The following is a 25,218-nucleotide window of genomic DNA, read 5'->3' on the forward strand; positions in this document are numbered from 1 at the left end:
CGGGAGCGGGGCGGCACCGACGGAGCGGCGTCCGCCTGCGGCTGCGGGCCTCGGTGTTTTGAGCGCTGCTTTCGGAACGCTTTCTGTCCAGATCGAAGCTAAACCCCCTTCTATTTGAGCAGCCCTTGCAATGTGGCCGTAAAAGAAAGCGCGCCTCCGGGCCGCGCCGCCTCGTAGACCGTTTCCGGAAGAACCCGGCCGCGCTTTGAGCTTTGAGGGGGGGTTAAAATGCCCGAAATCAAGGTGACGCCGCTCGGTAAGTGCCGCCTTCGGGCCCACGCCGTGGATCCGCGCCGAGCGTTGCGGAGCAGCCGCGTTATGGCGCCCCCTTGACTCGCTGCAGGCGCCGGGCAGGACGTGGGGCGCAGCTGCATCCTGGTGTCCATCGCGGGGAAGAACGTGATGCTGGACTGCGGGATGCACATGGGCTACAACGATGACGTGAGTACGGCAGGGAGGAGCGCACGGTTTATCTGTTCGTAGGCGGCGCTGGTTGTCCTCTTGTAGGATCGTAGCACGGCTTTTGTTGGAAGGGACCCTAAGGATCATTTCGTTCCAACCCCCTGCCACAGACAGGGCCACCAACCTCCACATTTAATACTAGACCAGGTTGCCCAGAGCCCCATCCAGCCTGGTCTTAACACCTCCAGAGCATCCCCAGCCTCTCTGGGCAGCCTGTTCCAGCACCTCAGCACTCTCTCTGTGAAGAACTTCCCCCTAACATCCAATCTAAACCTTCCCTCCTTGAGCTTAAAATCATTTCTCCTATCTTATTGTTATCTGCCATTATATAAAGTTGATTCTTCTTTTTATAAGCCCCTTTTAAACACTGAAAGGCCTCAATAGGGTCTCCGTGCAGCTTTTTCTTCTCCAGGCTGAGCAAGCCCTGCTCCTTCAGCCTGTAGAGGAGCTCATCCTTTTTCCTTCTGACTCTTCCTGCATGTGAGTGAGTATCCGTGGCGTTGCCTGCAGCTCTTAATGTGTTGCTGAGAGCAGCTCAGTCTTGCCTTGAGATGGGTTACAGCATCCAGTGTAGCAGGTGGTTCCTGCTGGTGGTCCCTGCAGTTAATGATGTAGCACTGAGGCTTTGTTTTGGGTTGGTAACCTGGTCTTCACCTCTTTGCAGAGGCGCTTTCCTGACTTTTCCTACATTACTCAGAACGGGAGGCTGACTGACTTTCTAGACTGCGTGATCATCAGGTGAGAAAGCTTCCTTCCTGATCACAGCTGAAATGGGAAGTAGGCAAGTTTTGTTTCTAAAGGGAAAAAAAGAAAAGTTCTTTTATTTTGTGGAGTGCTTTGAAGAGGTGAAGCAAGCTATGAGAACCAATCTAAGTTGCTATGTGATGTCCTTATCCTTTCTGTCTCTTTTGCAGCCACTTCCACTTGGACCATTGTGGAGCTCTCCCCTATTTCAGTGAGATGGTTGGCTACGATGGGCCCATTTATATGACACATCCTACCAAGGCCATCTGTCCTATCCTCCTGGAGGACTACAGGAAAATAACTGTAGATAAGAAAGGGGAAACCAACTTCTTCACATCCCAGATGATTAAGGACTGCATGAAAAAAGTGGTCGCTGTGCATCTTCATCAGACAGTTCAGGTAAACGGCCATTTCTGCATAGGCTTGGATTGGACCTACTGAACTGTTGTGGAAGGCAGAGCAGTTTTCTGTTTGTGAAGTGCTTACCATGGTGTTTGCACGTGTTGCAGGTGGATGAGGAGCTGGAGATCAAGGCGTACTATGCAGGCCACGTGCTGGGAGCAGCCATGTTCCAGATCAAGGTCGGATGTGAGTCGGTTGTGTACACTGTAAGTATGCACAGCAGGAGTTACAGATGCCTACGTTTCCTTTTAATAGGCTGTTCCATTAGCTTGAGAAAATAAATGGATTTCCTTTCCTCTCTTAGGGTGATTATAACATGACACCAGACAGACATCTAGGGTAAGTAGGAAGCTGAGTTTCTGTGAATTGTATTTATTTCAAGCAGGGCAATTTTACCACAGCTTCTGTTAATACATGGGGGCTTACCAGCGTTGATTCTTTGTTCTTTGGGAGACTGGAATGCTTAATGATGTCTTTCCAGCAAAGATAAATGCAAGTGTGAATTACGAGGATCAGAATTAAATTGAGTCCCCAGGACAGACCTTAATATAATCTTTTTCTCTGTACTCATATTAATCCATTTTTAAGTTTGTGTGGTAATTGGATTTAATGTTTGAAATGCTTTATTGTTGTGGTATCTTCCACAAACATTTGCTTTTTAAGAGAGTGCCAGTCACCACCTTTAACACTGCTTTTCTTTTTACTGGCTGTGAGGGTGTTTTAACATTCACAAAGCTTAGGAAGCATAAACAAAATTAAACAAATAACAGACTGAAGAATTGCTTTTCAAAATCCATGGAGTTGGTCTCTATTCTGAGCTGGGTTAAATTCTACCTCCGCATGGAGATAGTGATGTTCTGCAGCCGAGACCTGCAGAGAAGTGATGGATGCTGGCTCTTAATTTGATGACTCATTAAAAAACCCTTTTGTTTCAGTGCTGCCTGGATTGATAAGTGTCGCCCCGATTTATTAATAACAGAATCCACCTATGCCACAACTATCAGAGACTCCAAACGCTGCAGAGAAAGAGACTTCCTGAAGAAAGTTCATGAGACTGTGGAACGAGGGGGAAAGGTAGAGCACTCTGATGAGTGATGTGTTTTCTGCTCCCTGTGAAGCTCTTGTTCAGCACTGGTAATGCTGCAGTGCTATCTGTGTGCTCTTCAGGATTCATAGACTAAATCATGTCTCTGTTGCAGGTTCTTATCCCAGTTTTTGCCCTTGGTCGTGCCCAGGAACTTTGTATTTTATTGGAAACGTTCTGGTGAGTGCAGTCTCTTTGGTGCACGTTCTTCCTCCTTGTCCTCTTCACATTGATGTCCTCAAGGTTTCTATGATTCTTTTCTGTTTGGTACAAATACCCTCCTTAGTTTTTCTCTGCACGTTGGCCCATAGTGCCATGTGAGAAGTGCTTCTTTCCACGTGTCACTTCTTTATCAGTGTTTCTGACTCTAAGCATTAAACTGAACATGTTCCTCTCCAGGATCACTCCTCCTTCCCCAAGCACTTGGGACCATTAAATAGTTTGATGGCATCTTTGCCACATTGTGAAACTGTTTTTATGTGGAAGGGAAGAAAGAAGGATAAAAAAAAAAATGCGTTCAACTTTCTTATAAGCATCGTATGGAAATGTTTCTGGTAGTACCAAAGCAAATGCATAATGATCCAGGATTGCCAAAATATTGACTGATGGTTTCCTGAAAGCGTGTTGTGCCCTGAAATCTTTGGAGACTACAGAGGTTCGTGGACTTTGAGCACAGAGAGCTAAGATACTAATTTGGTCCTCACCTGTGTCTGGATCTCTTCTTTCTCCAGGGAAAGAATGAACTTGAAAGCTCCAATTTATTTTTCCACTGGACTGACAGAGAAGGCTAATCACTATTATAAGCTCTTCATCACATGGACTAATCAGAAAATCCGGAAGACATTTGTGCAGAGAAACATGTTTGAGTTCAAACACATCAAAGCATTTGATAGAGCCTTTGCAGATAATCCAGGACCAATGGTAGGTTGGCATTAACAGTTGAGGCCCCGTTACAGCCTTGTTGTAGTAAGTGTGCTGTGATGTATTTAGTAGATCCTCTCCACAGTTTTAGGAAATTTATATGTAATGATATTTTAGATAAACGTGTATTTTTTCTGCTGTTGTTTTTGACACGTCTTTGGATTCTAGGTTGTGTTTGCAACACCTGGTATGCTTCATGCAGGGCAGTCCCTGCAGATCTTCAGGAAATGGGCAGGGAATGAAAAGAATATGGTAAGAAATTCTGTTTCCTAAGTGATGTTTTGTATTCATGTGATACTGTTGCAGATAGCATTGTAAGAACAAAGGTTTTCCTAAGGTGTGGGGCTAAACGATCCTGGTTTCTTTCTCAGGTAATCATGCCAGGCTATTGTGTGCAGGGAACTGTGGGCCATAAGATCCTGAGTGGACAACGCAAGCTGGAAATGGAGGGAAGGCAAATAGTAAGTTTTATTTTCAATGAGGATTGTTTTGGGGAAGCTTTTTGGGACTTTAGGTGGCAGTTAGACACCATGTGTTATAGATATATATCTATAGGGGAATGTGCTGCATGTAACATGGGAAATACCTGAGTAACATTTCAGTCAGAATGGAACTGGGCTGTTTTGTCATTGCTTTGGCAATAGTGTGCCTTCTCAGCCATTCTGTTGCCCACGGTCTTTATCAGAGGAGTATTAATGACTTTGTTGGGTAAGCAGACCCTGTCAGTCAGGTAGCAGTGATACATTTTCACACTGAAGGGGCTATTGAAGCTGATCCTGAGGGTACTGGAGTGTTGTGTTTTGGCAGATGTGTGGAAGGAACTGTGCTCTAAAAACGCAATTTGACTCTGAGTTACTGGGAGCTTTTCTGAATATTGATGTGCTTTGCTTCTGCTGTCGAACAGCTTTCTTCCTCACCTGAATTTCCCAGTCCAAGGGCATGGAACACTTGGATGGGGAAATTAGGTTGGAGAGATGTTCCCAATCTAAGTGTTCTTCTTTAAAGGAAATGTGGAGAGGTCTCAGTCAGTTTGCACATGGTATACAAGGCAAAGTGGCTCCTGATTCACTGCACCTCTGCTTCCCACCCCTCCTCTTGCAGCTGGAAGTAAAGATGCAGGTGGAGTACATGTCCTTCAGTGCCCACGCTGATGCCAAGGGAATCATGCAGCTGATTCGCCAGGCTGAGCCACGCAATGTCCTGCTGGTCCACGGAGAAGCAAAGAAAATGGAGTTTCTGAAGCAGAAAATAGAGCAGGAATTTCGTACGTAGACTTTTGGTACTGAAAACAGTAGACAGAAGAAGGAAAGCTTTATGTTTACATAATTAATTTACTGGTAATCAGCTTAGAGTTAGGAATAGCGTGATTTACAGGACCTGTCAGCCTCAAGAAATCAGTATCTGTAGTGTATTCTGACATATGAAGACCATTCAATTTTGATGGCCATTAGGCTTCAAGTGGTGGAACGTTGTGATTGTGGTGTTACACTGTGATGTTCTGTTTGCATTGCTATGGTTCAGCATTTACTGCATTTGTATTTCTTCAGACTTAAAAACGACAGAGGCAGGCATGTATCAGAAATGTTAATTTAGCAACATTAATTATGGGGAATGAAATCCAGATGGGGTGGGAAAAAATAATTCCTGACTTAAAACATGAGCAGAGAAAGCAGAGAATGCATGCTGGGTGGCTGTTTACTTTTCAGTACTTTGTTTGTGCTGCACCATCCTAACATTGTTTCTTTACACTGCAGATGTCAGCTGTTACATGCCTGCAAATGGAGAGACCACGACTATATTTACCAACCCCAGCATTCCAGTGGACATCTCCCTGGGACTCCTGAAGAGAGAAACAGCAATAGGTGACACATTTTTTTCAACCAGGAATCAGATATTTGGGGTCCTGCCCCTCGAATGCAATTTTGGCACGTGAATTAGGTGGAAAGAGCATTGCAGGGCTATTTGTAGCAGTCCTTCCTGTGTCAGAACAGGTTGTACAGTGTTTGAGTGGGTGAGAGGGGCTTCTGTGAAGTGAGGTAGCTGCTGTGCTGGGGATGGGTGTTCAACAGTGCTTAAAAACAACAACAAAACAGGCCCAAAGTTACCTTGCTTGCTTCTCATTGCCCATTTGCTATGAAAATGAAGCTTGTGTGCTTTTGCTGTTGAGGACTGGAATTACTTTAATAAATTCAGTGTAATCTTAAAGCTTCTCATATCAGGAAATGATACGGGAAGAGAGAGGCAGCTGAGGTGTAGTTCTGGACATTGTTTCTTACATGTCTGGAGCCCCAGCAATGACTTAAACGCTGTGAGCTTTGTTTTAAGGCATAGATGAACAAAGATGTCATAGTCTGCAGGCCTCAGCTGAGACTTGGAAATCCATGGAGTCCAGAGCAGTTGTCTTAGATGTGTTAAACATGGTATCATTAACCCTGTTGTCTTTCTCTTCCCTTGGCTTAGGTCTCTTACCAGATGAGAAGAAGCCAAAGCTTATGCATGGCACGCTGATTATGAAGGATAACGTAAGTAACGCTTGGGGGCTGCAGAGGGGGAAATAAAAGCGTGCACAAGGAAATAGTTTGGAATGAGTTTGCACTCTTCCTCTGCAGAGCTTCCGCCTGGTTTCTCCTGAGCAGGCCCTGAAGGAGCTGGGCCTTGCAGAGCACCAGCTGCGCTTCACCTGCCGCGTTCACATTCAGGACCCGCGGAAAGAACACGAGACCGTGCTCCGTGTGTACAACCACCTCAAAGGGTAACTTGGCTGGTTTTTCCCCATTGGGCTGAATGGTTGCATCATTCTTCATAGAGGCAGCCCTTCCAGACTGATTGAAGAAAATTTCCTGCATCCCCAAAGACATTAACTGCTCCAGACCTCAATCTGTTTAGCTACTGTAACCAGAGGAGCAGTTACGCTTCAGTAGCAGGGGCTGCTAATCAGCAGATGCACTCATGGTCTTGGCCAAGCTAATGCAGTCCCCTCCAAAATAAATTTAATACCTTCTGTGTCTCACCAGGGTCCTGAAGGATTACTCAGTGCAGCATCTCCCTGATGGTTCTATAACAGTTGAATCCATTCTTATCCAAGCCACAGCACACTCAGAGGATCAAGGAACCAAAGTTCTGCTCGTATCCTGGACTTACCAGGTAGGAATACTTGAAAACATACATTGCAACCAATTCTAATTGGTCTTAACATCTTTCAGTCCAAAACAGGCCTGCAGGGTAGCAACAGAGGGTGGGCATTTTATGAAGTAGGAATAAAACTTCACTCTGGAAACCAGAAAGTTCATTAAGACAAAGTTGTGCTCAGATTAGATAGTTGTTTTCCTCAAGAATATATTCCTTATAGCTGCATTTTGAGTGCTTTTTTTTTTAATAGAGAGGAAGTGCCTTCTTGAGAGCAGAGCAAAAAAAAAAAAGTAAATTCAACAGATCTTCATTCTTTGCTTTCAAGAAAAATAATCATTTATTCTAAAAGAGAGAACTTGGAGATCCAGACACCTTATTTGACAACCACAAGTTTTAGGTTGGTATTTTGAAAGAACACCTAGGAATACATTTGTGCTAACTGCATTCATTTCCATATTTGAACACTGCTGCTGTTGCATCCAAGAGTTATTTTAGCCTAATTCTAGATAGCAGAAATGGGAATCAAGTGGACAATCGCTCTCAACCTGATTTTCTTTTCTATAGGATGAAGAATTAGGCAGCTATCTCACATCCCTCCTGAAAAAGGGACTGCCCCAGAGCACATCTTGAGCCACAGAGCAGCAGGCACAGTTGGGGCTTCGGAAAAGCACAGATCTTATTTTGTTTACGTTATTAAAACAGAACTAGAGAAACATTTGAAAAAGGAACTTCAGTGTCTGTTCATTAGCCACAGTGAGAGTGTTCAGCAGTACCAGTCTTCCTCTATTTGGAAACAGGGCTAGGTTGGCACTGCAGCCTGTTTTTAAGAAGTCCTGAAGAACAAACTTCACATCACTTACACAGTAAGGTAAGAGAGATTCAGCATTCTTTTTCTCCCACAGCTCGTTATCTTTAAAACCTCAGCAATGCCATTCCAGCTTTTTGTTCACAAATGTAACTAGAAGCAACAGCCACGCAGTGAGCCCTGCACTGACCTGAAGGCCTGCGTTCTGTGCATGGGGCAGAACAGCTTTCTGGGCTTTAGCCATTAAGGGTGTCATTAAAGGTTATTATCAGGGAGTCTTCTTGCTGAAGGGCCAAAACAAGAAGCTTTCAAAGCTTCAAAATTAAAATGCAAAGCAGAAAAATAACGTAGGCACAAGTAAGAAGCTTTAAACATGTTGTTTACCCAGCAGCTTCGCTTTCATTGAGGGAAGCATGAATAACAGCTGACAAGCCTTAAAGAAACCTGCACCTTCTTGATGTAGGTTCTAGTAAAATATATTTAAAAAAAAAAATCCTCTTTTGTCCACACCATAACATTTGTGGTTGGTTGCAGAGAAGTCCCTGCAGTCATGGAAGTCCTTCCACTGTTTGTTAAGGGAGATGGCATAGGAAGATGGCAAGATGTCCAGCTGTTACCAAAATCTCATCCTGTAAAGTTGCTGGCTTTTAAACAAGTTGAGTCAGTCGTGGCTTTCTGGTGTTTGGTAACTCATGAATGATAAATTCTTTCCTCTCGTGATGGTGTGGTCCCACTCTGTGGGTAGAAAACTCAGCAGTTCTCTGAAGCTGTGTGATTCTGTTAATACAGGAGAAAGGGTGAAACGGGTCAGACACATCACCATCACTTCATCAGTCATTAAAAAAAAAAAAGCTCTGATGTTTGAGCAGTACAGCACAGTGTAAGTTGTGCAAGTTGTGTAGGAACAGTGACTTTCCCCAGTGACTTTATGGATTGGAGCTTGTTTACCACTGCACAGGGTTAACTGATAAATGCTGTCATCTGTTATCTTCTAATATTGTTTTTAAGAGATGGCCAGCTTGACTCTACAGGCATGTGATTGTACAGTGCCTGTACCCAAGTACTCCTCAGGAAGCCAATTAACTGATTCATAAGAAGGGAAGAAGCAGCCCTTATTTGGCTGTGGAATGTAGGCAGTTTGAGAACACAGCTGACTACGGCGTACACCCAGGGAGAAAACACAGGATCCCTCCAAAAAAGGGCAAAGCCAAGCAGGACTGCAGGGATCCACTCAGCTTTCAGGGTTAGCATCAATAAAGAGGCTGGTTTGTTTTAAGTAACCCTTTCCTGTGCTGCATTCCAGAACCAAGCCTTAAGTCCCAAGCAGGCAAGAACACCAATGTACATGAATATGGTGTCTCAGCATATTTGTTCTGGACTACAGGCTCCCTCAAGTGCTGTTGTAGTTGGCTAACAAAAATATATAACCATCAGACACTTTTGTCCAGTGCTGCCTGGATGTAATAACCACTGTATGCAAGAATGATAGGTATCACAGGTTTGATTTCAAGCAACAGTTAGAAAGATGGCTAGTGTACTTACTTGGAGGAGGTCAGTTGATTCCATCTCTCTGTTTTTTATTTTCACATCTCTGGTGTAGTTTATAAACATAGGAGTGCTCTCCGAGTTTCTGATCACAGATGGTGTACACCATTTTAGACCTGAATCTGAACCTGAAGTTGAAGTGCCACGTCCTGCTAGAAGAGGTGAAGTAGTACAGGAAAGGGTTGAGGCAACAGTTGAAACTCACCAGGGCTAAGGTGACCCGTCGCATTTTGTAGATCAGGTTAGTAAACGACTCGTTCTGGATGACCTGGATTCTCATTAGGAAGTGGAGGAAATGGGTGAGGTGGTATGGGAGAAAGCAGAAAGTACAAATGAGCAAGATGATGTAGATGGTCGTCAGAGCTTTCCTCTTGCGAATGCTGTGTTTGATCTGGGAGATCCTCCTCGCAATGAGAGGGTAGCAGATCAGAATGATGGCAAACGGGATGACAAAACCAAACACCAAGGCCAGGACGTTGTAAAGGGCCATGCGAGAAATCCAGCTGCTCCTTGCAAAGTTCTCAAAACACATGGTGGTGTTCCTGGGCCCTCTGTTGTGGAGGGGACCACCAAGAATGAGCGCAACCATGATGCTCAGGGCAACCACCCAAAGGAGGGTGGCCACCACCACGTAGTGAGTGACCCTGATCTGGATGTACGTGAAGGGGTGCAGCACTGCAACGTAACGATCGACACAGATGCAGGTGAAAAAGACAATGCTTAGATAGATGTTGATGTAGTACAAAGTCCCAGTTATCCTACAAGCCACGTCACCAAAGATCCAGTTGTTCCGATTCAGGTGGTAATGAATTTTAAAAGGCAACATGCAAACAAACAAGGTGTCTGCCAGAGCTAGGTTTATCATGCAGATGTAGGAAGGAGACGTATGCCTTGCTTTGTTAGACAGGAGGTACAGAGCTGAGACGTTTTCTATCAGTCCCAGCACGAAGACAATGCTGTAAATAACGGTAAACAAGGAATACTGGAAGTCTGCTTCCAACCTGACAGCTGTCCTGTTGGAGACACCTTCAGTCCAGGAAACGTTTGCCATGATTTCTGTTGAGGTGTAGGGATATCCAGCAGGATAAAAGTTATAAGCCATTCCTTACCTCATGAGGTTCTTGAGTTTGAAGTGTGATTTCTTCTCACGTGGTTAAGAACTAAAGCTGTGCTTATCAGTGATGTTAGATCTGATGGCACGTTTCAGGCAGCTGTGCTTGGTCAAGTTAGGTGGAAAGTGGTGTTGCTGTAAGAGGATAAATCATTTAAAACATGAGCATTTGGAGGTTATACAACAGCCCAATTGTTTGCTGGCGTTTCAACACAAGATAGCAGTACTGAGTTAACAGAAGGGAGCTCTTAAAAGAGGAGTTTGTGTTTGAAATAGGGAGAAAGAGGCACTACACAAGTAGGATGCCCCTCATCTAGGTCACTCACTCACATAAACCTGCTGGAGAAGAGAACACTGCTTACGTGAATCTGAGTAACTGATCAAAAGAGAGACACCTTAACTGAAGAAGTCCTTAAACAGAGTGGAAAAAATGAATCCTCATTTTAATGAAGTGTCTCAAGCAGAGCCATTGAAAGCACGAAAACACAAAGGTTGTTCGGTACTTTCCAAAGGAAATGCTGAAATTGCACTTCCTCCCAATAGTTATTTACCTACTGCAGTCAAAAGCACTGAAGATTACAACTGGAAGTTGTAGGGAACAAAACAGTTTCACTTTAGGTAGGCAAAGGTACGTATCTGCTCACACAGGTCTTTCACCAAACAGCAGAGTATTTGCATGTACACAGAGGAAAATTAATTAGAACAGAGCCAGGAACGTGCTAAGCCAGAACGTCAGGCACACTGAACTTGAAACAGCCTTTATCTCAGTTTTGCCACTGAACATCTCTGTTCTACAGTTCAACGTGTTGCAGCTGGGGAAAGATAAGGCAAAAAAAGGTAAAATCACTGAAGGAGCAAAGCAGAGAGGGGAGAGATTAGACTCTGCTTCTCACAAGCACAATGAAGACATCTCTAGATATTACCAGGCAACAGCTCCAAAACAACAGCATTTTCTTCCAAATAGCACTTGCTTATGTTATGGAGAAAAGCATCCCAAGGTTCTCCAAGAGCTGCACCAAAACGTTTGTGTGCTTCAAGCTCGATCAGACTGCTGACAGACTGCCTCAAACCGATGCCCCTCAGCTCCCTGCAGGATGGCTACATGGCCTTACAAAGGCACAGAAGTTGTCTGCACCATGACACTATGCTAATATTGTTAGCTGTAGGCTCACTTGATCCCTTAAATCCCTCCTCATCTGGAGTAGGAGCTCACATTACGTCTTGTGTGCTGAGAGTGGAAACTGGGCAACTCTTGAGGCCTCAGCCAGGCAGTAACAGGTGAAGCTTGTGTAAAAACACTGACTGTACCTTGGTGCAGCCTGTCATGTATTCAAACCCACTGAAGCTGAACTACAGCAAAAGGAAGCAATGGGAAAAGAGAGGGGGAAAAAACCTTAAAAAAAATCAGACATCCAGTATTTCACATGTTGGTCTTTCAGCCATTTCAGAACAGTTAGATATGCTGTGTGTGACACCACCATGTATTGATCTGCTTGAAAATGTTTTCATTCTCAATGAGAGAGGTAATAGAAGTGACGCAGGCTAGGAGTAAATTATTTTCCAGGCATGTAGCCAAATTCATCTCTTACAGTAATGTATGATTTTCTTACCTACCACTTTAAAGCAAGGAGTCTGACCAAATTCCACATCCAGCTTTGCTTCCCCAGAGGTAATTTTCTCCAAGGAGGAGTGGGGAAGGGCAGGGGATATCCCTATTTACCTTCAAATATTTCCTATGAACAACTGGAAAACACCATTGTACTTCCGTGCAAATTACTTGATTTACAAAACTACAGCAAATCATACATCAAAGTTTACACCAGACTTTGAATTCATTAAATTAATAGGATTATCTTCATATAAAACCAAGCTTTTTTCTTTGAACCCTAAGTCAAGCATGAGGTTTTTCTGGTTTTGGCTTCAAAGCGTCGCTGTCAAGCACTCAGAACGACAGAACAGGCCTGTGTTGGATGCCCAAAGGAACTGGTAATGCAACAACAGAAGGAAAAGAACACCAAGCCCCCTCCTGCTGAAAGCTAACACTCAAGTATTAGTGACAAAAAGTACAGTTCTCTCTGCTAAGCGCAGAGCCAGCCACCTCCAGCCCACTGTGGATAGCTGAATTTGGGTTGCTCAGTTAGCAAGCCCATAAGCACAATTGGTTTTTTGACTGTAACCAGAACTTAGGAAACATTTGCAGAAAGCAGGTATTTTTGTACTGCTTTTATTAAAAGCCTGCTGCAATACCTGAGCCTGCAGTAGGAGCTAGCTTGTCTGAGGAGTGTTTCTCTTTGGTTCAGTTTTCTGCCCAATAAAGCTGCATAATATATCAATCAGAAAGGCGACTTACCAGACCTCAGGCCATCGCCTCACACAAAAGCTGCCTTCTCAGGGTCTCCACTCACAGCTACAAGGTCACTGCACGCTGTGAACACCAGAACAAGCTGTGCTGATAGACCCACAGCTGAGCTCACCCACACTGCACTGCAGAGAAACCACAGGAAGTGAAGAAGAAAGAAAAGCTGTCACTGCCATGCAGGCGCAGCATTTGCCCCACCAGCAAGACTTTCCCTTACAGGACCAAGGTGAGGATGCAGCCTGTGACCAGCAGCAGTGCGTGCTGTGCTTCCCTGCATGTATTTGCAGGCACCCTGCTCCCACACACAGCCACCTTCAGCCTTTGTCAGCCCCAGGAGAGCACAGCCCACCTCTGTGCCAGTGTTTTAGCCCAACGCTCTCACTTCCCTTCCCTTCAAGGGAAGGAAAAGCAAGACTTAACTGCTGTTCCCTGTCTGAAACATGGGCACGCGTTCAGGTTTGGATCACAAATGGACAAGTGCCACTGCTTGCCCTGAAAGCACAGCATCCATACCTCTAGGTACTTAGGCAGCAAGGCCCTACCAGGAGAAACACAAACACATACCATACTGGCACCACAGTGGCTTCAGTTCTCTTCTGTTAAAACTCCTCCAAAGTTCTGTCTTTGGAAATTGGTCCCCAAGCAAGTAAGAGTAAGCAGAAGTTTCCTCCCTCTCCTTCTCATGCTGTCAAATGTTGGTCTCTGGAAGCAGAGTGAGGGGATATGCATCACTTCACATTGGGGAGCACTCAGAGATGGGCTGGCCTGTCCTCTGCAGCACCAACCACTAAGCTCAGTCTCCCTGCTGAGGGCCTTAAGAGAGGTCTGGGAGGTGCTGCGTCCCACCTGCACCTTCACCACCCACCCAGTGCATGGAAGCTCCTTAATCCTTCAGGGTTATTAATACTCCTCCTTCATTACCTGCATGCTTTGAATTGCCATGTAACAAAGGACATCCCCTCACCAGATGAGCTACGATGAACTCTCAGCTCTCTAATTCTTCTCCTCCCACAGACAAAGGAGAGACTAATAATGATGGTACCAGACATTTGAGCTGCACGTGGCTTCCACTACAGGAAAGTGTTTAAATTGGGCGCTGTTTCTTCAGAAGTCACAACTTTCATCCACTTTCCAGTGATTCTGGTGTCATTCATGATTAAAGAAAAAATAATACAGCAACCCACACGCATTACCCAACGCATGTGCTGTTGCTTGGGCAAGCAGGCAAGATTGAAACAAAACAAAAACGTGAGAAAACACATCAGGGAAAAAGGAAAATAAAAGCAGTAATCTGAAAGCAGCATCATTCTTCATTTCCCCTTAGCAAATAAATGATGGGAAGATGCCTACAGTCAGTGATGTTTATTGAGACAAGACCACGTATTGCATAAAGAGCTCTGCAAACCTCCATCCCATATCCACAACAACAGTCCTTTCAGACATGGCTGACAGAGCTGCTATTCTCCCGGGGCTGCTGTTGTTTGCAAATCTGAGAGGGGGAAAAAAAAAAGAAAACATTGATTTAGGGAAAAAAATGGCACTGAAAGCTCTTAAAGTCTGTGGTCTTCATTTCCTGCCTGGGCTCCTTCCCCACTGGCACAGGCAGCTCCACAGCCAGCATGAATAGGAAATGCACCACCAGGGAGAAAGGCCCAAAGCCACAAGCAGCAGCTGCCTCTTCATGGCCAGGCCAAGTGTTATGCTCAAGCTCCCTGTTCCGCTCACTGTCGCTTCCCTTTCCCTTCGGTCTTTAAGCCCCAGTGTGTGCACAGCTGCAGCAGGAGACAGCATTCCCAAATCCCACTGCAGGAGGTCTGTGCTCTGCCTGCAGTGTGCTGGGAAGTCCTTTTTATGCACTGGAGTAACTGAGGACTAAAAGGGAGAAGAAGCATTTGTGGGTGCGGGAAGGATTACTGCTGAAACAAAGCAGGCAGCAAGTGCACAACTGAAAGCTGAGAGCACCTCTCCCTCAGCACTGCAGCAGGAGAAATGTGGTGTAAGCCCCATGGTGGGCAGCACATTCATCTCAGCAACAAGAGAAGGGACTGTGGTTTTAATATTAGCACCTCCTGTAGCATTAAGGGAGCCAGGAAATAACTCGATGCCTCTGCCTTCTGGAGATTCTCAGTGATCTCATCACAAGCAAGTGAAAATGTTTATTGCTATAATTTTCATTTTTAGTAAGACAGTAACACAGAGTTTGATTTACAATCAAAGATGTCTTTGCTCTCAACATCGTTTTACCAAATTCTGCCTGCATTAAATTCCTTGCAATATTTAATACCTTCCATCCCTAACAAGAATACCAAACTTTGCTGATATCTTCTGCAAGTTTGCCTGTTTATGCATTTGCACTGTTTATGATTTAGACACTGTTAAATTAAGAAAGCTAATATGTGAGCATGATTTCTCTTTCACTACCTTGCAAGTAAGGGGAAGAAATCTACCAGGAAAAAACTAACACTCATTTTCCATAGCAACTGCTGTAAATGGCACAAAAAGGAGGACTGTGGGGGCTTCTGTTCCTTTCGGTATGAGGCCTGACTCCCACACACATAAAGTCACTGCCTGGCATTCCCTTACCTGCTTCATTATATTCCACTGATTTTAGGAAGAGTCCGGACGATGGAGCCATGGCAAATGGTGGAAGAGCCCTTGCATCCTTCATCTCCAGCAGCTCCTTTATATGATGAGGTGCCAACTTTCCCTGGCCAACTGCAACTAGAGCCCCAACCATTCTTCGGACCTGCAAGGACAGCATACAGCTTAGGAACTGCCCCCCGTAACATGTAAGAGGTTAAGAGTCCTGCACTTCTTTGTATCAGCAGTGTTTTGTGTGGTGGAACAGCCCCTTCCCTCCCTACAACTGTGGGCACTATGAAAATGGAGACCTGTAACGCAATGTAAAACAACAATCTCCAGTTCAGCTGACTTGGAGCAGGCTTGTTCTCATCACAGAACAGAGCTGAGCAGACACGGTTTCTATTTCTGAAGCAGCAGCAGCCACACGCTGCCTGTGGCAGGAAGCTCACTTGCTGCTGGGCGAGCTGGGCTCACACAACCTCAATGCACAAGCAACAATTTCCAGGTGGGGGCTATGTGGGGGCCAAAAGCAAAAGGAGAAAAAGCAACAACGCACCCAAGTGAGAAAGCCCACCAGCTAACTAACTCGTCAGATTGGCATTCTGAACACCTCTGCACCTCACAGCTCCCCTCCCCTCCACACTAAGCAATTCCAAATCTACTGGGTTGGCACAGATTTCACTCCCAGTGCTCACCTACTATCACACCCTCGCACTGCAGCATCCTCCTGGCTCAAAGCCACCCTTCCCTGGGCTGCCCTCAAGCCATGGTGCTCTCACCACATCCTAGTGGCTTTTCCATGCCCACCAAACTGTCCCCCAGTCTCAAGTGCACAAGCAGATCCTTGTGGATGAGTCATGGCAAGCAGAGATGGGAAACTTAAACCAAGTACAGTGCTTAAAATAACATTTACAAAAGATTAAACCAAAGCCTACTAAACAACCTCATCAAGTTTATCCCCGTTAAAGAGCAAAGATATATTTATCCAAAGGTAGGCACTATTTTCACCTACTTGCTTGGAGCCTAAGCTGCACTACATGGTGCCCAGAGCCTGCTTTGTAGCCATTCTAGTGCCGTGGAGAAGCAGCACAGATCAGTGTATGTTATGTTATGTGTCCCTCGCTAGGGGTCATTGCATGCTGTGACTTCAGCTTTGATGTCTCCACACTTGGAGTTAGCTGGATGGGAGGCATCTGAAACAGCCTCGTGCTCGGTGCCTCCCCGCTGCTCCACGTCCTTCAGGGAGAAGATACACATACAGTTTCTGAGGCTCTTTAACCCTATTCTCTAATAAAAAACATCCAGATGGTGAAACTTAACATAGCAGCCATACGAGATGAAATCAGAGGTCCATCTAACACAGTAAGGTCTCTGTTACGGAGTGCAAAAGCAGATGCTCAGGTCTGAGAGTGCAGGTTCACCATGTACAGTCTGTTCCTGCTCCCCTGGCTTGCTAGCTAGCTCTGAGGCTGCTGCTGAAAGCCCCACTCACAGAGGGCACCGGGCTCAGCATCACTGTGCAGAAAGAGAGAGCTACCAATGTCACTAAGTCACATCCAGACTGAAGCGTTAAATGGGTTACCAGCATTTTCTCCTTGTCACAAGAGCATCTTATGAAGCAGATCCCTGCTATGTATCAAGCCTTCTCAAGCATGCTATCGTCCTTCCCCTGCTCATATCCAGACACCCACTGTCAGAGAGCTTACGGAGCATTGCTTGGCACAGGATAAAAACAAATCTAGTTTGTCAAAACAGAACAAAAAATAACTGTTCCCACAAAACACCCCCTCTCTCTTCCAAAACAAGCCTTCCCATGCCTATTCTGTCTCCAGAGTGTGACTGTGCCCGGAGTAGGCAGACAGAACAGCCAATTGTTTCCTAATGAGGTGATCCATTAAGTTGTGGAGAGAGCCGTCTCCCTTGAGGACAGCAGCAAAAACCTCACTGGAGTTATTTCAAAGGAAACCCAGCAGCACGACAGCGGGAACGATCCTGCAGTCGTGCCTGCATAGCTGAATCAGGTCTTCCCATCTTTCCTTCATGCAACACTGAGAATTACCTCACGCTCCAAAGCCAGAAAGTAAAATTCCAGGCAGCCTTCACTGGGCCCAGTGCCATTCAGCAGAGCAAGAACATATGTCTCTTGGTTTTCACCAGTCGGACTGCAAGGACAAAGACTGAGGAAAACAAAACTTTCCATCCTCCCACATGATTCTGTGACTTTGGTCATTGATTTCAGACACAAACCAAAGATAGTCTGGTTCTAGTGGATCAAACAGTGAACATGGAGCCTCGCTTGACAGGGTTCTTGTGTGTATCATGAAGCTGTAGCACCAGCTCTGCAACTGAGATGGCACTACAGATGGATGCAACACTGCCAAATCAATCGTGTTACAGTGAGAGTGATATCTGGGTTCTTGGAGACAAAGGGTGCACAGAGCAGAGCAGTACCTGTCGGTAAAGAAACGATCTGCTCTTGAACTTCAGCTCCCAAAACTGCAGTCCCCTACAGAGACAAACAAAAAAAGTGTTTCAGAATCACATCTCAAACATGAGAACTTCTTACAAGAACAGCAAAAGCCACAGGTAAACACGAGCAGAATGAACAAGTAGCTGAGATCCACGTCTGCACTAAAGATCACTAATTAGAACCATAAATAGCCAACAATTCTAGCTCAAATGCTGCTCTTTACCTTTGTTGGGAACAACTGCACAGGTCAGTTATGGCTACATTGAAATAATTCATACATCTATAAGGGAGAATCAACATGAATGAGAAATAAAGAAACCTTTGTCAGAAAGGGAACAATGCAAGTGTATGAGAAAAGCAGATTTGTTGTCTTAAGAGTGAACAGAGCCACAGTGCACAAAGCCAGAGGCAATCATTTATTTACTGCTGGGATGGCACTGGAGTGAGCTGCTGGAAGCAGAGCTGTCTGAGGACAAGTGTGCCCCAAGGCAGGCAAGAGGACACCATGGCCCACACCATAATGCCCCAAAGCTTCAATTCCCACAGAGTCCTGCATAAAACAGGGGTGCATCTTTGCTCAGAGGCAGGGTGGCAGGGCAGCTGGCTGTGAAAACACCAATGCTGTGGCAGAGACTGTGTAGGTGAGCTTTGGGTAAATGCTGTTCTACATGGGAAGAAAAGCTTTGACAGAAGCATGGCAACAGATTTGGGCTCTCAGTTGCTTTGCCATTCATTCTGGGCACAAATAACACTTTCTTCACCCAAATTTCAAGCATTTTGAAGGGAAATTTTACAGCAGTATCTGGTGGCTTAGTGCCACCGCTAAGCAGTGCTGGAGCATCAGCCTTCCCCTAAACCTCCCTGTGATAAAAAATAATCAGTTTAAACTAACAGGATTTGGAACAAAAAAAGAGTTATCAGTAAGAACACCTCCAGGACAGCTAAAGGAGATTAAGGAGCAACAATTCAGCTACAAATCTTCTGAAGCCTTCGGATGAAGAAGATGTTGGTAAGCACAAGTTCTGCTTCACCGCTTCAAGGCCCAGCCTGCCAGATGGATCTTCGGGCTGTTGCAAAACACCACCCTGCAGTTAGAGCCTATATGAGGGCTGCTGGTTCAACAGCAGGGGCAGATGCTTGCTGAGATGTAAGCTACTTTGAGTCACTGACTGCCTCAAAGCCAACAAGCTGCTCTTTTAGAAGTGCAAACTGCAGAGAGAACACAGAGAATTTGCCTTTTTCCTGGGCACCACTGAAGTGCTCCAAACACCACCTCCGTTTAGGCAGAGGACATGCCTGCTGTGCTAAAGGAAAGCAAAGGCTTGAAATACCTGCAGCCTGTCTGACCTGATTGGAGGAGGTAGCTCCAAGGAGGAGGTACAAACTGCAAGATTCCTTACGAGACAAAATAGCCCTTAATGGCAGCATTATTTTTTAACAGCAGAGGTTTCAGTGCTTAAGAATGGTCTTTCTCTAGACATTTTTAAGAAGGAAGTGAAATAAAAACACTTAGAGTGGCTGAGAATGCTACCACAAAGCCAGGCCAGCTCCCAGAGCTCAAACACCAGTCTCTGTTCTGGTCAGGAGATGGTTTTACATAGCAAACAGAAAGCAAGGTGACAGCTGCACCGACATCCATGCGCTCTGCTGCTCTCCAGGAGGAGAGGATGGAACGACCCAAAAGGAAAGAGATGAAGGCATGGTGAGGGAAGGATGGCAGAGGGCCTTCTGATGAGTACTGGGTAAATCTGACCCGTGTCAGGGGCAAAACGGGCACTCAAAGTTCTGGTAAGTTGGCAAATTCCAACCTGAAAACCCATTTCTCCTTTTCTTTGCAACAAACTCTCCTCTGCCAGATGTTTTCCCCAGAACAACAGTTGGTAGAATTCCAGGAAAGATCAAATCCTGATGCTGACAGCAGAGCAGCAAACGTTTAAAAACCTGCTGCCAAAGTGGAGCTCTGCAATGTCAGCACTGCATCTCACCCAAGAGAAGCGCTTACCTCGTGTCAGGCTGGACTAAATGATTTGCCCTCAACAGCATTTCTGCCATCCCATAAATCATTCTGGACGTGACTGAACATTTCTAGCTCTGATAAAAGCTTTTCACTTGTCAAATCACAAACAACACTTACAGAAGCTCTAATTCCACCATGTGCACAGCCTAACAAAGACCCTCAGCCTTTTCCCATAGCATTTGTTCAGACCAAAACCTTTGCACATTGAGAACAGCATCCTTCAAGGAGAGGAGAGCACTGAGGCACAGGAAGGTGCTCAGCACTGCTATGAGCATCTCTCCACCCTGCAGCTCTTCTAGCAGCAGACACATGGAGGGCTGCAAAAGCAAAGTCTGCAGGATGTGTAATTCAGTGCCAGGATGGGGAGCAAGCATGGAACAACAGGGGTTGTGGGGAGTGCTTTGGGGATGTTACATTAAGGGTTCATAGTGAGGAAAGACTGAATTTTGTGCGTTGTTTGGATGAAGGCAACAAGGAGAAGAGAATTCAAAACCATTAGGATTGAGACTGAGCAGTGGGTATCTTGTGGCAGGGGGAAATAGTGCAGACAAAACAAGGCTCTTGTAACCAACTGCAGCAACATCCATCATTCCACATCAGGGATGCTTGCAAAAAGGCTGCATTGATTGCCTCTGATCTGCATTTCACAACAGGTCGGTCTCCTTTTCCACCTCTCTCCCCACACTGCCCCTTCCTTCACCACTGCCCACAGCAGGCTCAGGAACTCAAATCCAGACAGGAAAAATAGACTTTTGAGGAAGCCAGCTGCCTTGCAAAGAATTCAGAATGTAAACCACCCCACAGCCTGCTCTGGGTAGCAGTTCTGGGGTAGCTGGAGGCTAAGAGTAAGCAGAGCAGGAAGAAGCACAGCAATATTTGGGGATAGATGGATAGATACCACTCCATGAAAACACATCTTTTTCCCCTCTCCAGATCCGTTGATACAGCTATCATTATTCAGAAAGTTTTATGGTGATAAGCAGTGTTCCCTACAAGGACAAGACTGTCAAACAGTACTAAAAGTCTATAGATGCCCACACACAAAACCTCTTTTCCTTTCTCTTGCCATGAGCCCAGTCGTGTGGGGCTCTGAAGACTTGAATCAGCGGTGGGAAAAGCACAGCTGCAACATATTTGGGGGAATCAGGACAGGCTGGGTTTGCTGGAAGCACCTGAGCATAAAGGGGGGGGCCTAGAAGACAGCTCTTGTAAGTGGTAGAAAAAGATGAAGCAGGGACAACGTGATTCACAGCCTGCATGGGGCGTCAGGGCAGGGTGAGCAGGAAGAGAGACTGTGAAATTATCACCCCGGGGAGCAGCTGCAAGCTGTTTTCTCACAGGATTCACAGATAAGTTACTGCTTTTAGTCCTCCCTGTTGTGAATGTTGGTAAATGCAAAGGCAGCTCCTGCCCCCAGATTCCTCTTTGTGTCAAGCAATGACCCTCCTTCCATCACTTACATACGGTTTGCTCTCCCTACAGCAAGGAGGATGTGGCACATAGACATGTGCAGCGCTGGGCATGTGCATGAATACCCACCACATTACAGCCAGGAGTCTGCTCAGCTCTTCAGCAATGGTAAGAGACAGTTTGCATGCATTATCTCTAGCCAGGTCCTCCTGCCTTGGGTGTCTCAAGCAGATGCACTAAGCTACAAAAGATAGCTTGAGATACTTCAGGAAAATATCTTGTAGAGAACAAAATATTTTTCTTAGAGTGGGAAACTTTCTTTTTCTTGTCAATCTCACAAGGAATTCTGCTTACCAGCACAAACTCTGTCTTTTCCTCTTAGCAGCAGCAGGCAGCACCTTGCAATGAATAATACATATTCAGCTAGAAAACAGGTGACAGAGCAATCACTCCCTGGGAATGGGGCTGAGGCTCTAAGCACATCCTTGGCATTAAAAAGCATTTCGGATGGATAGGACACTAACTCCACTTCCAGTGTTGCTGAGCAACACTGGAGTTTGACGGAAGGAATCATTTCAAAAGACAAGCAGTCAATTCAGAAGATTGCTTTAAGTTCAGAAAGGAAGGGAAGAACGCAAATGAAAAGCTGCATTATTTCACTAAGAAACCTTGGTTTATCATTCTGCAGATTCCTCCCTCTGAAGCAGAAAATAAAGCTCCTTAGACTTATTACAAGCTTATAAATAGATTATTTTTTTTTCTTGCTATCACAGCCCTTTCATTGCAGGACAGTTAATCCTGCCACTGCAGGGAAGAAACACACATGCATTTCAGGCACTTGCTGTCTTACTTGCAGTACGGGCAAAAGCAAACACCAAGCTCCATGACTGCAGCTGTCCCCATAGGGTGTATTGCAGATTAGAACTAGGACACTGCAACAAACCACAATCAGCCAAAGAAAAACACCCCCTCAGCCTGTCACAAACACACTCGCTCCAGGACTTTATTTTTCTTTAGATCAGAAAGCTCATGGTTTCAGTTAAGGCTTTAGTAACTAAGGAAGGACTGTAGGGGAGTTAGGTGCTGTTTAAATGCATCAAAACAAGGCTTCTCAATGCCACCCCCTTCAACCTAGATGTTCTGGAAATCAATCAATATTGGCACATTAAAAAAATGACTTGTTACAAAACACAACTTGGGGCTGCATGCGTCACCAAGCAAAAACATGCTATCAGCAACAAGCTTGATGCCTTTCATCCCATTTCTCGGTTTGCTCTCTCCTGTGAGCTGTTTTTGGCCTTGTGTGGGATGGGTTTATGCAGCAAGTTATGCAAGGAATGGTAAATTCCTTTTTTTTTCTTAAATAAAATTAAGGATAGAAAAAAGCTGATCTGTATCGAATCTCTGTGGGACAATCAAGCACAGTAGGTCTGGATTTTGAAGATAACATGACCTGCATGCACTCACAGGTGATCTTGATGAGACTTAATGCTTATTTTCAGGCCTGCTCAGTGGCAAAGCACTGAACTTACTTGTGTGGTGGTCAAGCTCTCCAACCAGCAGTGGCAGCCCAACAACAGACAGCAGGAATGCAGCCAGGTAAAGCACCCAGCTTTCCTTCCAGCCCTCCTTTTCCAATGCAGGCAGTGTTTCAGCTGCAAATAAGCAGGAAGGAAGCGACCCATCTGGCACTCACTGCCCATGTCCTTGTACTTGCACAGCACAGAGCTTCAGTGAATATGCCATACCCAACTAGGTGGCTCTTTGTGATGCAGCTGTGTATTCACAGCACCAATACTGTGCAAAGAAACCATGGATCACACAAAATGCCTTTTTCCTCCTGACCCTGAATAGGGAGACTGAGAGGAACTGAAAGACCAGGGCTACTCAGAGCATACAGATCTCTCTCTGTTTTTGCAGTTCCCTTCTGGCTTTTATCCTACACTATTGCTGGCAAAACACACCATCCTAGGACAAGGGGGGAAAAGAAAGAGCAGGCTATTTGTAAACTGCAACGGGGCTCAGCTGAAGCTTGAAGCATGGCCCTTACTGTTGCAGACTGCTCAGTAAATATTCAAACCTAATGGAGGACTGCTGGAGGAAACTACAAAGAAAAAGGTTTTCTATTATTTGGAAACAAGGAAAACGTGGTTTGGGGACAGACAATAGCAATGTCTGCTTTCAAGCTGGAACACAACAGCCATGTTTCTCTGAAAGAATCCAGCATGAGAGCAGGGGCCATGTTCAGATGGTAAATAGATGTGATCTTTCTGAGGGGAAAAAAAACCCCTTCAGTTTCTGCTAAAGAGAGACAATACATCCAGCCACTTCATTTCAATACTTGCAAGATCTGGCCCTGAAAGAACCTGACACACAGCAATCTTTTGTTTATGTCTTGACTGAGGAATATTGAATTTTCTTTCATCAGCATCCCCCAGGAAGGCAGCAGGAGTTACTGGTGTGAACTGAGAGGATATGCGTAGTACAGCAGTGCCCTAGGTGTTGGGTGAGTTATTTTTCCTCCTATTTGCAGCCTCTAGGCAAAGCTAAGACAGAGGCAGGGCCGAAAATAAAAATCCCATCCCCTGGCAGTGCTGATCTTCAGCATCACACAGGAACTGCTGTGCCAGGTTTCTGACATCCTGCCTTACTGCACTGACAACTGGGCCAGCTTCTCGCCCTCAGCCTTGCTCATCTTTCTCCCTGAGGTCATTGGGAGAAGGAAAGAAATATCCTTCCCAAATTGCCACTGGGCAGAACCCTGCTGAGACTGTGAAGGCAATGCAGTGAGAGGAGGTCAGTTGTCAGCACAGCACTGGAAAGCAGCTTTTCTGACAAAGCAAGCAGTAGCTGATCAGGGCAGCTCCTCAGCTGAGTATCCAGGCTCTCACCTGTATTCATAGTGGTGGGATAGGAAACCAGAAGAGGGTTGGATGTCTGCCTGTAGGATGGTTTTGACTGGAGACCGAAATGGGGTTTCAGAGTTCAGTGAACGGAAAGTGCTGAAGTCGTGTGTTCCCAGCAGGAACTGTGCTGCATCCTGCATGGCAGGCACGTCGAGGTAGCTGAAAAGGAAAGGAGCATTAGGAGGGACTGAATGTGTTATGTGGGTCAAATTCCAATTAACTGATGAGAGGCCTAATCTGAGCATGCAGATAGAACGTGGCAGCATTGTGGACGGTGGAGTTTTTCTAGCAGGAGCACAAACCAAGATGGCAAATGACCTGAGGTCTGAAGGTGCTCAAAGCCCCAGGCCAGGTGAGGGGTTGGCAGGCACACGTTTTTTCACAAAGCTTTATCCTGCTGTTCTGCTTAATATGGTTGAACTCACAATAGCTTTATGGCTTGAGTGGAGGAAAAGAGGAACAAAATCCTTTGCAGTACCTTGTAAACTCAAAAAGGTGTTGCCAGGTAAGAAAATATCAAACATCATGATGGCTTTCCAAGCTTGTTTTTTGTATAATGTGAAAAACTCCAGTGTTCTTGAATGTGTAGTGTATTTATCTCAGCACAACCTTGTCTAAAGGGCAGTAACTAATTTTCTCCTGGGCTCTGTTTTTTATTCTCTTGCCTGCTGTTAATCATGTCTTAAGTGTTTTTAAGAATACATGTGAATGCAGATACACCAATTAGTTACTGTAGGGTTGCTCAGTCATTGGCTCTCACTTATTATTCAAACATAAAAGCATTCAGTCAGGGAATGAGAGCAAAGATTTCATGCAGCCGTCACCAGAAACAGGATGAGAAAAAGAAAAGAATTGCCAGCCTTCATTGTTGACTGCCTTCTTTGTATGGTCACACCTGAAGCTGTGACATCTGCCACGTGATGCATTTCTGCCTGCATCATTGAGAGCGCTGTCCCTTCAGCCAGCTGTCAGAATGGGTTTGCTGTATGAATTGGCAAGGTTATCTGAGGAAACTGCTTCCATGCAGGGCACACAGAGTTGTTCATGGATGTGGCCCAGAGCCATTGAGCACTTCAGCATGTTAACAACATCTACAGCTGACTGTACAACTAAGAAGATCTGTCTCAGGCCTCACTGAATGTAACTCAGTGCAGCTCCATCGTTCAATATCTCCAATATGATGTGGGAATCTGGTTTCACGTGTGGAAATTACCCCTCTGCACCTCTTCCAAGTACCACGTCCTTGCAGAGCTGCCCAGAGGCGTATGAA

The 25,218-nt window shown here is 45.4% G+C and overlaps 2 protein-coding genes across 7 annotated transcripts in view; one reads left to right on the forward strand and one right to left on the reverse strand.

Moving 5' to 3' along the window:
* On the forward strand, window positions 1-25,213 carry INTS11 (integrator complex subunit 11). 2 transcript variants are annotated; one of them, XM_048967991.1, is made up of 21 exons: window positions 1-256; window positions 344-441; window positions 1,127-1,200; window positions 1,377-1,605; window positions 1,716-1,814; window positions 1,913-1,947; window positions 2,544-2,682; window positions 2,808-2,872; window positions 3,424-3,613; window positions 3,782-3,865; window positions 3,985-4,074; window positions 4,715-4,877; window positions 5,368-5,475; window positions 6,074-6,135; window positions 6,223-6,365; window positions 6,628-6,757; window positions 7,307-7,610; window positions 21,115-21,210; window positions 22,545-22,641; window positions 23,471-23,548; window positions 24,976-25,213. In XM_048967991.1, exons 1-17 carry the CDS (start codon window positions 229-231, stop codon window positions 7,370-7,372), a joined length of 1,803 nt encoding a protein of 600 aa, XP_048823948.1. In that variant the 5' UTR covers window positions 1-228; the 3' UTR covers window positions 7,373-7,610; window positions 21,115-21,210; window positions 22,545-22,641; window positions 23,471-23,548; window positions 24,976-25,213. The 2 variants fall into 2 exon arrangements, with proteins under 2 accessions (XP_048823948.1, XP_048823946.1); XM_048967989.1 differs by lacking the exon at window positions 24,976-25,213 and having other exon boundaries at window positions 23,471-23,920.
* The window catches only part of PUSL1 (pseudouridine synthase like 1), a 30,819-nt gene continuing 13,810 nt past the window's right edge, over window positions 8,210-25,218 (reverse strand). For 2 of the 5 annotated variants that reach the window (XM_048967994.1, XM_048967996.1), the window contains exons 5-10: window positions 23,934-24,107; window positions 17,597-17,651; window positions 15,146-15,308; window positions 13,127-14,051; window positions 12,554-12,687; window positions 10,192-10,338 (exon numbers count right to left, since the gene is read on the reverse strand). In XM_048967994.1, coding sequence (XP_048823951.1) covers window positions 14,020-14,051; window positions 15,146-15,308; window positions 17,597-17,651; window positions 23,934-24,107 — 424 coding nt within the window. In that variant the 3' untranslated portion in view covers window positions 10,192-10,338; window positions 12,554-12,687; window positions 13,127-14,019. Of the gene's footprint in view, window positions 8,325-9,089; window positions 10,339-12,553; window positions 12,688-13,126; window positions 14,052-15,145; window positions 15,309-17,596; window positions 17,652-23,933; window positions 24,108-25,218 lie in introns of those variants that run through there. The other 3 variants (XM_048967995.1, XM_048967992.1, XM_048967993.1) reach the window with 3 other exon arrangements.

Source organism: Lagopus muta, chromosome 21 (genome assembly GCF_023343835.1).
Source record: "Lagopus muta isolate bLagMut1 chromosome 21, bLagMut1 primary, whole genome shotgun sequence".
In the NCBI taxonomy this organism is placed as follows: Eukaryota; Metazoa; Chordata; class Aves; order Galliformes; family Phasianidae; genus Lagopus; species Lagopus muta.